This window comes from Oryctolagus cuniculus, chromosome 15, assembly GCF_964237555.1.
Source record: "Oryctolagus cuniculus chromosome 15, mOryCun1.1, whole genome shotgun sequence".
Lineage (NCBI taxonomy): Eukaryota > Metazoa > Chordata > Mammalia > Lagomorpha > Leporidae > Oryctolagus > Oryctolagus cuniculus.
Window position 1 is genome coordinate 78,368,959 of NC_091446.1, and position 14,838 is coordinate 78,383,796.

The following is a 14,838-nucleotide window of genomic DNA, read 5'->3' on the forward strand; positions in this document are numbered from 1 at the left end:
TCTGCTGCCTGGTTCCCCACGGTCTCCTTCCTTGGCACATGCTCAGTCTTTGCCTTCTACCACTGCACAGAGGCCAAGCTGCGAGGATGCACCCAGTCTTGGGCTTGAACCTCCACAGCTGTGAGCTAAAGTTATTTGCCTCAGGTGTTTCATTGTAGTGATGCTAATCTTACTGATGCATATACTACAAAATTGGGATAAGAAAAGATATTGATAAATTAGACCACATGTAAATTGAAATTACTATTTTTTAAAAGATGCCATTAAGAAATGGAGTAGATAAGTATAGGGCAGAGAAGAAATATTTCTAGCACTGGCATCCGTGATATATGAAGAATTGCAATAACCCAACAGAGGAAAAGGGGACTAATCTAAGTAAGCAAAATGAATAAAATACATGAACAGGCTGGCGCCGCGGCTCACTAGGCTAATCCTCCGCCTTGTGGCGCCGGCACACCGGGTTCTAGTCCCGGTCGGGGTGCCAGATTCTGTCCTGGTTGCCCCTCTTCCAGGCCAGCTCTCTGCTGTGGCCAGGGAGTGCAGTGGAGGATGGCCCAAGTGCTTGGGCTCTGCACCCCATGGGAGACCAGGAGAAGTACCTGGCTCCTGCCATCGGATCAGCGCGGTGCGCCGGCCACAGCGCGCCAACCGCGGCGGCCATTGGAGGGTGAACCAACAGCAAAGGAAGACCTTTCTCTCTGTCTCTCTCACTGTCCACTCTGTCAAAAAAAAAAAAAAAAAAAACAAACAAAAAAAACCCAAAAAAAAAAACAAAAAAACATGAACAGACTTACCAAAAGAGGTTATAGCAATGACGAGTGAGCATTTGCAAGGTACCTTACATCATTTTGTAGGGAGAGGCAAGCCAAACTGACAGTGAGATGCCATTTCATACTGTAGAATTTCAGCAAGAGAAAGACTGAAGATATTAAGTGCTGGGCATGGTGTGTCACCCCTGGAACTCACATAGGACTAGTGAGTATGTAAAATGGTACAACTATTGGAGAAACTATTGGAGAACTGTTTGGCAGTTTCAAATGTAGTTAAACATCTTTTCTAGGATTTGGTGACTCCATTCCTAGATGTTTAACAAATAAAAATGAAAACAAACATCTACAAAGTCATGAACTTAAAAATGTTCCTAGTAGTTCTATAATAGCCCAAGGTTGGCAACAACTGAAATGTCTGTCTACAGAAAAATGGATAACAAATCGTGTTGTGTTCCCACCCTAGATTATTAGTAAGTAATACAATGCATGGAAACACGATATACTCAACAACACAGATGACTCTTTTTAAAAAAGATTTATTTATTTGAGTGAGTTACAGAGAGATTTTTTTAGAGAGACAGATCTTCTATCTGCTTGTCCACTCTCCAGATGGCTACAACGGCTGGGACTGGGCCAGGCTGAAGCCAAGAGCCGGGAGCATCATAATATACACATGTATAATTTCTAACCTTAGGGTAAATAGTGGTAAACTGAATGTTGTTTTTTCAAAATGTAAAATTCTTTCTATGACAGTGTATATTCTTCATGCTTTTAGATGGTTGTAGCGTAGAGCTTGCCTTTGTATGGATATGCCATAATTTATTTAGTCCTCCCTCCCTCTCTGTCCCCCAACTCCAGGAATTGATATTATTGATATTCTCAACCAACAGGGAAACAATTCTCATTTGACAGATAAAGGAATTTACTTTTGTGGCAGGTGTCTGGTGCAGTGTTAAACTGTCTCCTGGGCCACCTGCATCCCATATCAGAGTACCTGGGTTTGAGTCCTGGCTCAGCCTCCTGCTAATGCTCATCCTGGTAGGTAGCATGTAATGGCTAAGTACTTGGTTCCTGTTACCCATGTGGGAGACCTGGATTCAGTTTTGGGTCCTGACTTCAGCCTGGTTAACCTTTGGCTGTTGTAGGCATTTGGGGGAGTGAACCAGCCAGTATAAGAGCTCTGTCTCTGCCTTTTAAATAAAATATAAATAAATAAATAAATTTTAAAAGAAATGTGTTTTTTTATTATGAGGATTTTCAAATTTATACAGAAATAGTATAGTATAATGGATCTCTGTGACTGTCATCTAGCTTCAACGTTTTCCAAGTTTGTAGTTTTGGTAAGTTGCAGAGCAGGGATTTTTTTTTTTAATATTTATTTATTTTACTTGAAAGTCAGAGTTACACAGAGAGAGAAGGAGATGCAGAGAGAGAGAGAGAGAGGTCTTCCATCCACTGGTTCACTCCCCAAATGGCTACAAGGGCTGGAGCTGCGCCAGTCCGAAGCCAGGAGCCAGGAGCCTCTTCAGGTCTCCCACGTGGGCGCAGAGGCCCAAAGACTTAGACCATCCTCTACTGCTTTCCCAGGCCATAGAATAGCAGAGAACTGGATTGGAAGTGGAACAGCTAGGACTCGAACTGGTGCCCATGTGGGATGCCGGCAATGCAGGCAGCGGCTCTACCCATTACGCCACAGCGCCAGCCTTGCAGAGCAGGGATTTGAACTCATATATATCTTACTCCAAAACCCATGCTTTCATTTGTCATTTGATGCTGTTGAGTAATTTTATGATTACTTGGTATTTTGATAAGATAGACATGAAAAGGGTTTGTAATAGTTATTACCTGTTATAAAAGTGAAGTTTCTTGGTAATATGGTGGAGAAAGCACTCTCTGTTAACCACTTAGGTTTTGTAATAAGCTTTTTTTAGCTGCAGTGTTCTGCAAAGACAAACCTGCTGATACAGTTCATCCTGTTTTATAAATCTTTGACCTATCCACCAGACTCTGCCCACGTTAAAGATAAAGGGTAGTGGTTGTATTGGTCTTTGTGACTGAATGGCTTTCTGCAGATTAAGAAACGGTATAATCATTAACTGTGCTAATGGACATGTACTGGCAGGTTTGGTCTGGTATCTTAATGAGCTTTAACCCTCTGGGTACACCTAAAACCGAATCTAGAATCACTGAAAGCCGTCAATTGTCCATAAGTTAACTCTTTTGTCTGTATAATTTTGTTGTGGTATTTTGTTTCCCCCTGCCCTTACCACTCCCTGTCCCCCGACTCACATATTCACAGCTCCCATAAATTGGAGCATTTAGTAGCAGCAGCTTTTGGTATAAATAAATTAGAGATCTTCTATCCGCTGGTTCACTCCCTGCACTGGCCAGGGTTAAGCCAGGTTGAAGTCAGGAGTCTGGAACTCCATCCGGGTGTCCTATGTGGGTGGCAGGGATCCAAGCACTTACGCCATCCTCCACTGCCTTCCCAGATGCGTTAGCAGGGAGCTGGTTCAGAAATGGAGCAGCCAGAACTCAAACCGGCACTCATATGGGATGCCAGCATCACAGGCTGTGGCTTAGCCTGCTGGACCAAGACACTGGCCCCGAATTATGATTATTTTTATTATTATTTTTATATCGCTCTTCTTTTAATTAACAAGGCCACTTTGTAGTCAGTTGTTTGTGGGTTGAGTCCCACAGTTGAGGGGTATTTATTTAGCCTACTGCAGCAGCTGCTGTGTCAGTGACCTTGTTCTCATAGACCTTTGGTTCACCTCAGGCACCTCCTGTCCTGAGAGGGCTTCCCTGCACTCTCCTGACAACCTCTCGTGCTCCACCGTCTTTGAATCGTGCCCTTAATTCTGTTGTGGTCCTGTCGGATAGGAAGGTGTGGAGTTTGGGAGAGTTTGGTTTTGTGAAGTACAGTTGGATGGAATTCTCCAGAAATGTGTGAAATGAAAAGAGATGGTCCAAGGAAGAAAAGATAGCAGAAGAAACATAAAAATAATTACTAAATTAGACTAGAAATTGAGGAAGGAGTTTCACCACTGGAGTGGTGAAGTACTCAGAGTACTTATTTGGCCATCTAGACTTCATTATTGTCTTTCCAGAGATAAGAAATGAAAATCAGGGGCCAGTGTCGTGGCTTGGCAGATTAAGCTGCCACCTGCAGTGCTGCCACCCTCTATGAGTGCTGGTTTGGTTCCTGGCTGCTCTATTCCCAATCCAGCTCCCTGCTAATAAGCCTGGGAAAGCAATGTAAGATGGCCCAAGTGTTTGGGCCTCTGTACCCATGTGGGAGACTGGAATGAAATTCCTGGCTCCTGGCTTTGGCCTGGCTCAGCTCTAGCTGTGTGGCCATTTGGAGAGTGAACCAGTGAACGAATTTTCTCTCTCTCTCTCGTAACTCTGCCTTTCTTTTTTTTTTTTAAAGATTTATTTATTTGAGAGGTAGAGTTACAGACAGAGAGGGAGAGAGAGAGACAGAGAGAGGTCTTCCATTCACTCCCTAAATGGCCACAATGGCCAGAGCAGTGCCGATCCAAAGCCAGGAGCCAGGAGCTTCTTCCAGCTCTCCCAAGTGGGTGCAGGGGCCCAAGGACTTGGGCCATCTTTGACTATGACGAAAATTCAGTTTCAGAATTTCATGATTAGCCATGCTCTTAAAAGCCTATGAAAAATGCAGGCAAATGGGCAGCATTGGTTGAGTTGTCCCAAGCTTTTCCCTTCTAGGGGCACCCCTGCCTTTAATCCTGTGGTAGCCCTTGTCACTGATGTAACTGTCACCTTGTTTTTTCCATTAGACTGTAGGCGCCTTAAAGCCCCTTGTCCGTGTTGCTGAGATCCCAGTACAGTAGATAATACCTGGCACAGTGGCACATTTGCAACATGAATGACTGAGTGATAAACCAGTCATATTGGTCTTTTAAGCACAAGGGAAATCCAATTTGGTGGTGTCACAGAATTTAAAAAGCACAGTGTGAGAGGAAGGAGGGACTGGTGAACAGTTTCCAATGGCAGCAAGAGGAAGATTGGCAGCCGGCCTTTGGATTTGGCCACCGGACAGCCTTTGATTTCCATAGTGAAGGTGTCACAGCAGAGCTGCAGGCCGAGAAGCCGTATTGATGTGATTGACTGGAACGTGAGCGAAGAAACGGCGTGAGGTTGTTTTGTTTTGTCTTTAACGCTTTGGGGCTAACGAGAGGAAACCACTGAACACACTCAATGATTCGAGAGCAGAGTTTGTTCCTAGTGTCTGAATCTATTTGGCTGGATGTTATCAAAGGATTCTCACCAACACGTGACAGTAATATAGCATTCTGTCTTCCACTTGGTGTTGACATGTATTTTGAACTCAAAGGTTTTTGCTGTGTTACTTGGGCCCCTCTAGTGGCAATATAGTGATGACACATAAACAGTTACACATAAATTAGATCTAATATACCAGTAATTTCTTTTTTTAAAAAAGATTTATTTATTTGAAAGTCAGAGTTACACACAGAGAAGGAAAGGCAGAGAGAGAGAGAGAGAGAGAGAGAGAGAGAGAAGGTCTTCCATCTGTTGGTCACTCCCCAAATAGCTGCAACAGCCGAGCTGCACTGATCTGAAGCCAGGAGCCAGCAGTTTCTTCTGGGTCTCCCATGTGGGTGCAAAGGCCCAAGGACTTGGGCCATCTCCCACTGCTTTCCCATGCCACAGCAGAGAGCTGGACTGGAAGTGGAGCAGCCGGGACTTGAACCGGTGCCCATGTGGGATGCCGGCACTGCAGGCAGCAGCTTTATCCGCTATGCCACAGCACCGGCCCCCTGCCAGTAATTTTTTATGCTCTTTAATCTTTCTGTGAGGGGTGAATGAGGGTGGGATGTATGATAAGTATTGTGGTGCTTAGTCTTTCTTTGGTTTGGAATGAGTCATAGCTTGACCCCTAAGATTACCAGAATTTTGTCTCTGTAGTAATGCTTTGCTATTATAAACTATTTGAAATTGCAATGTATTTACTATAACTGCTAATACATTATCAGCTGCTGCTGTTGTTCTCTTATACCAAAAGTTAGATGTAGAGTCATTATTATATAACATTGGAACATTATTTTTTATTTGAAATTTATAAAAGAAAAACCTGAATTACCAAACAAAAAATAATTCTTATTAAAATACTATACATTGGGCCGGCGCCGCGGCTCACTAGGCTAATCCTCTGCCTTGCGGTGCTGGCACACCGGGTTCTAGTCCCGGTTGGGGCGCCGGATTCTGTCCCGGTTGCCCCTCTTCCAGGCCAGCTCTCTGCTATGGCCAGGGAGTGCAGTGGTGGGTGGCCCAAGTGCTTGGGCCCTGCACCCCATGGGAGACCAGGAGAACCACCTGGCTCCTGGCGCGGTGCGCCGGCCGCAGCGCGCCGGCCGCGGTGGCCATTGGAGGGTGAATCAACGGCAAAGGAAGACCTTTCTCTCTGTCTCTCTCACTGTCCACTCTGCCTGTCAAAAAAACAAAAACAAAAAACAAAAAACTATACATTGTTTATCACAATAAAACTTAAAAAATTTATTTGTTCTTATTTATTTGAAAGGCAGAAAAAGAAAGAGAGAGACGGACAGAGATCTTCCATCTGCTGGTTTAATCCTGACATGCCCACTGTGCTGGGGCTGGACCAGGCCAAAACCAGGAAGCTGGAACTCTAGCCAGCTGTCCCACGTCGGTGATGGGGACCCAAGTGCTGGAGCCGTTACCTGCTGTCTTTAGGATGCACCCCTTCCAGGCATGTGTAAAACTCAGTATATTGATATCACAAGTTACACAGTCTTCAAATTGCTTTAAAATTCATTTAAAGTTATGTTTGCAAAACATATCCACAAGGATACTTCAAAAAGTTCTTGGGAAAAAACTGTATTGTTAAAAGTTCAATAGAAAAATAAAATTTTTAAATGAAGACACCTCGTATGCATGGATTTCAATTTTTTTTTTTTTTTTGCAACAAAATAAGCTTATGCTTTAATCCATTGTCTGGCCTTTCTGGAGTACCCTTTATGTTGATGCGTGTGTAGCTCTTGTTCATTTACTTTTGCTGCCATATGGCAGTCCCTCTTTAAATACTCTATGATGTGCCTGTTCTTTTATTCATGGGCTTTCAGGTTGTTTTAATTTGGGGACTCTACAGTCTCCCATGCTCAGTCTTGTACTTGTTTTCTTACATATGTGCAAATTACGTGTAAGTTTTCTCCAGGCCAAAATCTTGGAAGTGCAGCTGTTTTGTGGTATGGTTTATGTGCACTCAGTTTTACTATGTTTTACTGAATTGTTCCTCATAGTGGGTGCCAATTTAGTCTTGCACCAGCAGTTGTAAGAGTTTGTCAATGTTGAGTAATGTCAGGCTATTTAAAACTTTTCCCAGTCCTGTGGACATGAAACCATGTTTCTTAAAAACAAACAAAAGACATGTACCAGTATTTTAGGATATTTCAAACATACACAAGAGTAAATTAATTAGTGCAGTGAGTTGCTATGTGTCCTGTCACCCTACCCCAGTGGTTATCAACACCCTCACTCCCTTCCCCCTCCGTGGCATTTTGAAGAAATCTGAGATGTCACACCATTCTGTCTGCACTCATGTATGTCTTCCAAACATAGCCTCAATCACATTACCCCACTACAGCAATAACAATAATCCTTTCATGTTATCACATATCAGTCAAGGCTTCAGTTTCTGCAGTTGTCTTGTAATACTTCTGTTTCGATTGTTCATGTCAGGATCTCAGTAAGGTACAAAACTGTAACTGGCCTCAGTCTGCCGGTTCCCTTTGCTCTCCCTTCATCTGTCTTTGTGCTGTTAACAGCCATTAATGCTCATTGCCTGAAAGGCCCACTAGTTCACTGGAATTGCTAAATAATGGCATTCTGTCATTCCTTCATTGCTTATTAGCAGAATGGCTCTATAGAGATTTCTTCTCATGAGTTGGTCACTGAGATACTGTTAGTGCAGAATGACAGGATAAATTTTCTTCTTGTCAGTTTTCAAAATGAATTGGTTGGGACAGGCGCTGTGGCGTAGTAGGTTAATCTTCCACTTGCAGTGCTGGCATCCCATATGGGCACCAGTTCAAGTCTTGGCTGCCCCTCTTCCAATCCAGCTCTCTGCTATGGCCTGGGAAAGCAGTGGAAGATGGCCCAAGTCCTTGGGCACCTGCTCCCGTGTGGGAAGAAGCTCCTGGCTTCAGATCGTTGCAGCTTGGGTTTTTGCGGCCATTTAGAGGAGTGAACCAGCGGAAGGAAGACCTTTCTCTCTGTCCTTCTTACTGTCTGTAACTTTACCTCTCAAATAAATAAATAAAATCTTTAAAGAAAAAATGGTGCTAGGTAGGCATTGTGGCACAGCAGGTTAAGCTTGGGCCACTCACATAACATCTGAGTGCCTGGGACCGAGTCCTGCCGCCACTTCCAGTTCAGCCTCCTGTTAATGCATCTGAGAGGCAGTAAGTGGTGGCCCAAATACTTGGATTCCTGCAACCCATTTGGGAGACCCAGATAGAGTTCCTGGCTCCTGGCTTTGGCCTGACCCAGCCCAGGCTATAGTGGCCATTTGAGGAGTAAACCAGCAAATAGACTGTCTCCCCTCCCTCTATCCTTACCAAAAAAATAAACTTCTTATAAAAAAAAAAAAGATGTATTTATCTATTTGAAAGTCAGAGAGGGAGAGACAGAGAGAGATCTTCCACCTGCTGGTTCACTCCCCAGATGGCTGCAATGGCTGGGACTGGGCTAGACCAAAGCCAAGAGCCTGGGGCTTCTGCCCAGTCTCCCACATGAGTCGCAGGGGCCCTAACACTTGGGCCATCTTCTGCTCCCTTTCCCAAGCCATTAGTAGGGAACTGGGTCAGAAGTAGAGCAGCTAGGACATAAACCAAACCAGTGCCCATATGGGATGCCAGCATTGCAAGTGGAGGCTTTGCCTAATATGCCACAATACCTGCCCCACAAACTTTTACAAAGTGTATTGATGAAAAGGTATTTAAAAAGTTATCTAAGCCGGCGCCGTGGCTCACTAGGCTAATCCTCTGCCTTGCGGCGCCGGCATACCGGGTTCTAGTCCCGGTTGGGGCACCGGATTCTGTCCCGGTTGCCCCTCTTCCAGGCCAGCTCTCTGCTGTGGCCTGGGAGTGCAGTGGAGGATGGCCCAAGTGCTTGGGCCCTGCACCCCATGGGAGACCAGGAGAAACACCTGGCTCCTGCCTTAGGATCAGCGTGGTGCGCCAGCCGCAGTGCTCTGGCGGCGGCCATTGGAGGGTGAATCAACGGCAAAAGGAAGACCTTTCTCTCTGTCTCTCTCTCTCACTGTCCACTCTGCCTGTCAAAAAAAAAAAAAAAAAAAAAGTTATCTAAGATTAGTGTTAATAAATTTAAAGTAAAACTAGCTTTCAGATGATTGTGTATTTTTTTCTTCTCACTTCCAGTCATAGTAGATAATGATTCAATCAGTGTTTGCATGTAGCTGGGCGAGTACCTTGGAGAGCAGAAGAGTGGAGTTAGAGACGTGGGTCTGGAGTAACTACAGTGATGGACCCTGGAGTAGCAGTTGGTTAAGGAGGGAAGTGAAGCATAAGGCTGTGGAAATGTGGTATAATCAGTGTATTCACTGTAGCTTCCCTGTAGCCAAAGAACTGTTGGAGTTGTGCATGTACAGGAAGCAGGTTGGAATGTAGGAAAAAATGCTCAGAGGGCTGAAAACTTAATACTGAAATCAGGAAGGGGTGTGTGGTTATTGATAACAGTATTGTATATGATTATGGGGATGCGTGACGGAGGTGAGGTAGAAATAAAATAAATGGAGGGAGTGGGTGTTTAGCCTAGAGGTTAAGAGCCTGTGTCCCACAGTAGAGCACCTGGGTTTGATTCTGGCTCTGGCTCCCTACTCCAGCTTTCCACCAGTGCAGACCCTGAGAGGTAGCAGTGATAGCTCAAGTAATTGGGTTCCTGCCATCCTGGTTGGTTACCTGAATTACATTCCCAGCTCCTAGAACATCTGGGGAGTGAACTAGGAGATGTGGGCTCTCTGTGCGTCTCTGAATCTTCTCTATCCCTCTCTGCCTCTCAAAAAAAAAAAAAAAAAAAAAATCAATGGAGGCGATGAGGTCAGCCAACCAAGAGACCTGGTGAAGAAAGGGTCACCCATGTTGATATTGAAATCACAAGTTATACTCTAGAATAATCGGGACCACTGGATTTGGAAGAGGGGACAGTGATCCAGTCCTCAAGGAATGTATTTCCCTCTGGGCTCTTCATGGTTCAGTCCCTTTGCTTTTTTAACATAGGCTCCTGTCCTGTGACCAGCAGTGCTCATTCCTACCACATCTGCCACAATGCAGATCCTGTTTCTTTGGTTTGGGCTGCCCTTAGCCACAACGCCTGCTTTCTGTAGTATGTGCTTCCCCAGGAGACTGGTTGTTTCCTTAGATCTATTTAATCAGTGCTATTGAAAATCAGTTATTATGACTCTTTACGCTTATCTCAGTAAGTATGTTGCTTGCTTAGATTTACTTGTATTAGGTGCCACAGTTAATAAAAAAGTTTAAGTTATAATGAATTTCTCTTTTATGTTTATTGCAAAATGACTATCACCTATATTTCAGAGAAGATTAAAAACTGTAGGAACAATATTGATTGTGCTAATGTATTAGAGTGAAGATAGATAATACAGTCATCAGTATGATTTTTAAAAAGCCTTACTTTGAAGGTTGGTGGGGAGGGTGACAGCGTTGTGGCATAACACATAAAGCCAGTGCCTGTGACACCAGCATCCCAATTGGGTGCTGATTATATTGCCAGCACTCTGCTTCCCATTCAGCTCTCTGTTAATGGGCCTGGGAAAGATGGCCCAAGTGTTTGGGTCCCAGCACTGCGCAGGAGACCCAGAAGAAGCTCCTAGCTTCTGGCTCCTGGCTTTGGTCTAGCCCAGCCCTGGCCATTGCAGTCATTTGGGGAGTGCACCAGCTGATGGAAGGTCTCTCTCTGTCTCTGTCTCTTCTTTTCTCCCTGTAACTTTTTCAAATAAATAAATAAATCTTAAAAGTGATCATGCCTCACTTGGGGCCCTGGCATCCCATATCCGGGCTCCAGTTAGAGTGCCTCCTGCTGTGTTTCAGATTCAGCTCCCTGTTAATGCACACGGGAAGGCAGCAGATGATGACTCGAGTACTTGGGCCCCTGCTGCCCAAGTGGAAGACCTGGGTGGAGTTTCAGGCTCCTGGCTTTGGTCTGGCCCAGCTAAGGCTATTGTGGCCATTTAGGGAGTGAACCAGCAGATGGAAGAGCTCTCTGTCTCTTCCTCTGTGTCATTCTGCTTTTCAAATAAATAAATCTTTTTAATAAAAAGTCCCATTTTTAAATTTTATCTGCCTTCTGTTTTGTTTTTGGGAATTAAATTCACTGCTGAAGAAAGGAGATTCTAAACTGAGGTAATCTATGCAGTGAAGCACAAGTAATTTAAAGGTGACTACTATGATTCAATGAATGTCCCCCCTTTTATTACCAACTTGTTATTTAAATGGGGCAAATGTTTACAATATCAGATATGAATATGCTAAGAATTTATTCACTCATTTGATGCTGGTATACTTGGCTTTATTTCTCCTAAAGAGAATCTGTGGGTGAAGAATTTCTGGTGACTCTTCTTGATTTCTCCTTATGATTTCTTGTGTATTTGTGAATTTTATGATATGACATATCAAAATGAATAATTTCCATTTATTATGTTTTAGATTCATAGTTTTCTTTTGGTACACTGTGAATTAACATCAGTATATGAAAATTATTGACAAAAGACTAATTTTGTATTTTTCATTTCTTATTAGAAACCATGAGCAGAGGGTCTCAAGTTCATGTCTTCTGGGGTGCTCCAGTGGGTCCACTGCAAATGACGGTATCGCAGGAAACAGCATCTCTGACGCCCACTGCTGACCCCTGGAAGGAAATTCAGCTTCTGTGCGATGGTCGCGCTTTACGGCTGAGGGATGAGAGCCTTGAGCGCAGGAGCCTCGGGGACACTCAGGTGCCAGAAGCCACTGCCCCGGCCGAGCTTCCTGGCGGCCCACGATTGGCAAACCCTGTGGGTAGGTCCGTTCCTGAGAAGGATGACTTTACACATTCAGAAACACGGACTGTAAAATCCGGGCAGATCCAGCCCTCGGGGCCGAGTGATGTGAGAAACTCTAATGTGCAAGCACACGCATTTCAGGGCGGAGGTCGGCGCTTAACCGAAGAAGGGCAGTGTCCTGAGCCTCAGCAGGAAAACGAGGAAGTTACCAGGGAAGAGCCTAAAACCCAGTCCGGCGGAGGTGGTCCGCACTCTCCTACAGATTCCTTTTGGTTCAGTCACAAGGGTGCTGCTGTGTTGGATTTGGTCTGCAGTAGCGGGCAGATCAGGATGGGGCCAGGAGCTGTAGGAACACCGTGTGTGCCAGCGGAACATCGCGAGACACAAGCCCAGCGTCAGGCATTCTTTTCCACCAACACAGGGGATAAGGCGAGGTCCGAGGGAGCAGACAGGGAGCTCTCAAACCTCCAGGTGTCTACTGACACTGAGTTCCTCAGCGTACTGACCTGCAGCCAGTTGGCTTTTTTAGCTCAAAGGGAGGATAACGGGCAGAAATCTGCAGCCACCGGGACAGCAGACGTGGAGACTGAACCAGAGACGAGCGGCGGGGAAGTAACACTGACTGCAGATGATGCCAGTCGGCCTCGCGCTGATTCTGCGGAAGGAAGTGATGATGGACAAAGCCAGGCACATTCCCTGGAACTTTTTAGTCCTGTTTGTCCTGACGCCAAGACCAGCCCCATCCCCATCAACTCCGACGAAGCTCTTGAGGAAGGCACAGGATCTGAAGAACTTTTCAGTTCCAAAGGTAAACTGCCGCCGGACGAGGTCGCCATCCAGCTGTGCAGCTCAGGAGTGCTGTGCTCCCAGCGAAGCACCTCCCACAAGAGGGCTGCCAAAAGAACCCGGGCTTCCGAGGACCGGCCAGCCGCTCCTGATGTCCCCCGCGTGCCCAGGAAAATGAAGCGGGCTTCCCACGCAGCGGTGGTGCAGCGGCGCGGGTCTGCGTTTAAGGGTGTGAGAAACACATCCTTGATAAAACACTGTCATTCTAAAAGTCAGAAATATAACTGTTTAGTCGTGGTGCTGTCTCCGTGCCACGTGAGAGAGGTACATGTGAAATCGGGACCCAGCGCCGGCTCTAAAGTGCCCTTGGCAACGATTACAGTAACGGACCAGTCCGAGATGACCAAGAAGGTGTCCCTGTGGAGGACTGCCGCATTCTGGGCGCTGACGGTGTTCCTGGGAGACGTGATTTTACTCACAGGTGAGGTCGTCATGGTAGAGTGGTCCCTGTTTTCTCAGCTCTGGGGGTGCTTTGTGTGGTTTCTTTTCTCCCGCTCCAAGTCTTTGAGGACTCTGTCTCGTTTGTCTCTTCTGGGCCCAGCACGACTGACCCCTTCCCAACATGCCCCGTGTCCTGGGCCTCCATTCTGGCCCTCCTTCCCAGCCTGCCCCCTTAGGAAGCCTTTCCTGGTTTCTGCTCTTGTTCGTTCACTGTCCAAGTGTCCAGGTTCTATCACTGGCCTCCTCGCTTTCTGATGGTTTTATCTGTGTATAAGTGTGTCTTTTTTTTTCCTTTGAAGATTTATTTATTTATTTGAAAGGCAGATTTACAGAAAGGCAGAAGCAGAGAGAGAGAGAGAAACAGGGAGTGAGACAGAGAATGAGAGAGAGAGGGAGAGATCTTTCATCTGCTGGTTCACTCCCCAAATGGCCACAATGGCTGGAGCTGGCTCAGTCTGAAGCCAGGAGCTTCTCCTGGTCTCCCACGCAGGTGCAGGGCCATCTTCTACTGCTTTCCCAGGCCATAGCAGAGAATTGGATTCGAAGTAGAGCAGCTGGGACTTGAACCAGTGCCTATATGGATTGCAGGCACTGCAGGCAGCAATTGCCCCAAGTACATCTTATTTTTTAACCCTTTTCTTTAACTGTATTATCAGTCTTAGGATGGCAGGACAGCGTTTCTGCTGCTACTAACTGTCTGTTACCAAGGGAACAGATACAGATTTCTGTTGTACTTTTTCATTTTAAAACTATATTCCATCACATTTGGAAATATAGAAAGGAAAAAAAACTACTGGTTTAGGGTAACGTCACATAACCACCAGCAGGGTTTTAGCGTGTTACCCTCTAGTTATTTTCATATGATTATTAAAATGTGTATTCATGGAGCAGGCACTTGGCACAGTAGGTCTGGTGCCACTTGGGATGCTTGCATCCCATATCGAAGTGCCTGGGTTTGAGTCTGACTCTACACCTGATTCCAGCTTCGTGCTAAATCATATCCTGGGAGGCAGTGGTGATGGCTGAAGGACTTAGACCTGAATCTGAGTTCTGGGCTTCTGGCTTCAGTTTGTCCCAGCCCTGGATGTTGTGGATATTTAGGAAGTGAACCAGCAGATGGCAGATCTCTCCCTCCCTCTCTTTGTCTCTCTCTCTCTGCCTTTAAAATAAGTAAAAATAAAAAAATTTTAAAAAGAGACAAATACTGCCCTTTAAAAATGTGTGTATGTGTACATATATACACACACATACTCATATATATATATATATATGAGGACACTTTAAAAATTCACAGAAAATGGAATTAAAAGATTATTTTGGTGTAAGAAAAAATTTAAGTCCTTGCATTTTAAAAAATAATACACCTTTTCCATGGACAGAAAAGAGGAAGATACTGAATACTTCCCCCACTTTTCAGCTGAGAAAATTGGAGCCCAGAGAAATAAAAGAATTTGTCCAATGTCACACACCTGAAAAGTGGCAAAGCCGTGATTTCACCTGGGCTCCAGAATCTGCAGTCTTACTATGTAGTTTTAATCATATGGCGCATACAGTTTTCATCCTGCTTTTTTGTTCAGTGTAAGAAATACAACATTTTGGGACCAGTGCTGTGGCATAGTGGGTAAAGCTGCCACCTACAGTGCCAGCATCCCGTATGGGCGCCAGTTTGAGTCCCAGCTGTTCCACTTCCCATCT

At 45.2% G+C, this 14,838-nt stretch overlaps 1 protein-coding gene across 12 annotated transcripts in view; it reads left to right on the forward strand.

Annotated features, from left to right (window-relative positions):
• The window catches only part of SHLD2 (shieldin complex subunit 2), a 74,860-nt gene that overhangs the window by 38,505 nt on the left and 21,517 nt on the right, over window positions 1-14,838 (forward strand). For 9 of the 12 annotated variants that reach the window (XM_070057999.1, XM_070058000.1, XM_017348685.3 and 6 more), the window contains one exon: window positions 11,615-13,123. In XM_070057999.1, the coding sequence (XP_069914100.1) occupies window positions 11,615-13,123 (1,509 nt within the window). Of the gene's footprint in view, window positions 1-6,339; window positions 6,529-11,614; window positions 13,124-14,838 lie in introns of all 12 variants that reach the window. The other 3 variants (XM_070058008.1, XM_070058007.1, XM_070058009.1) reach the window with 1 other exon arrangement.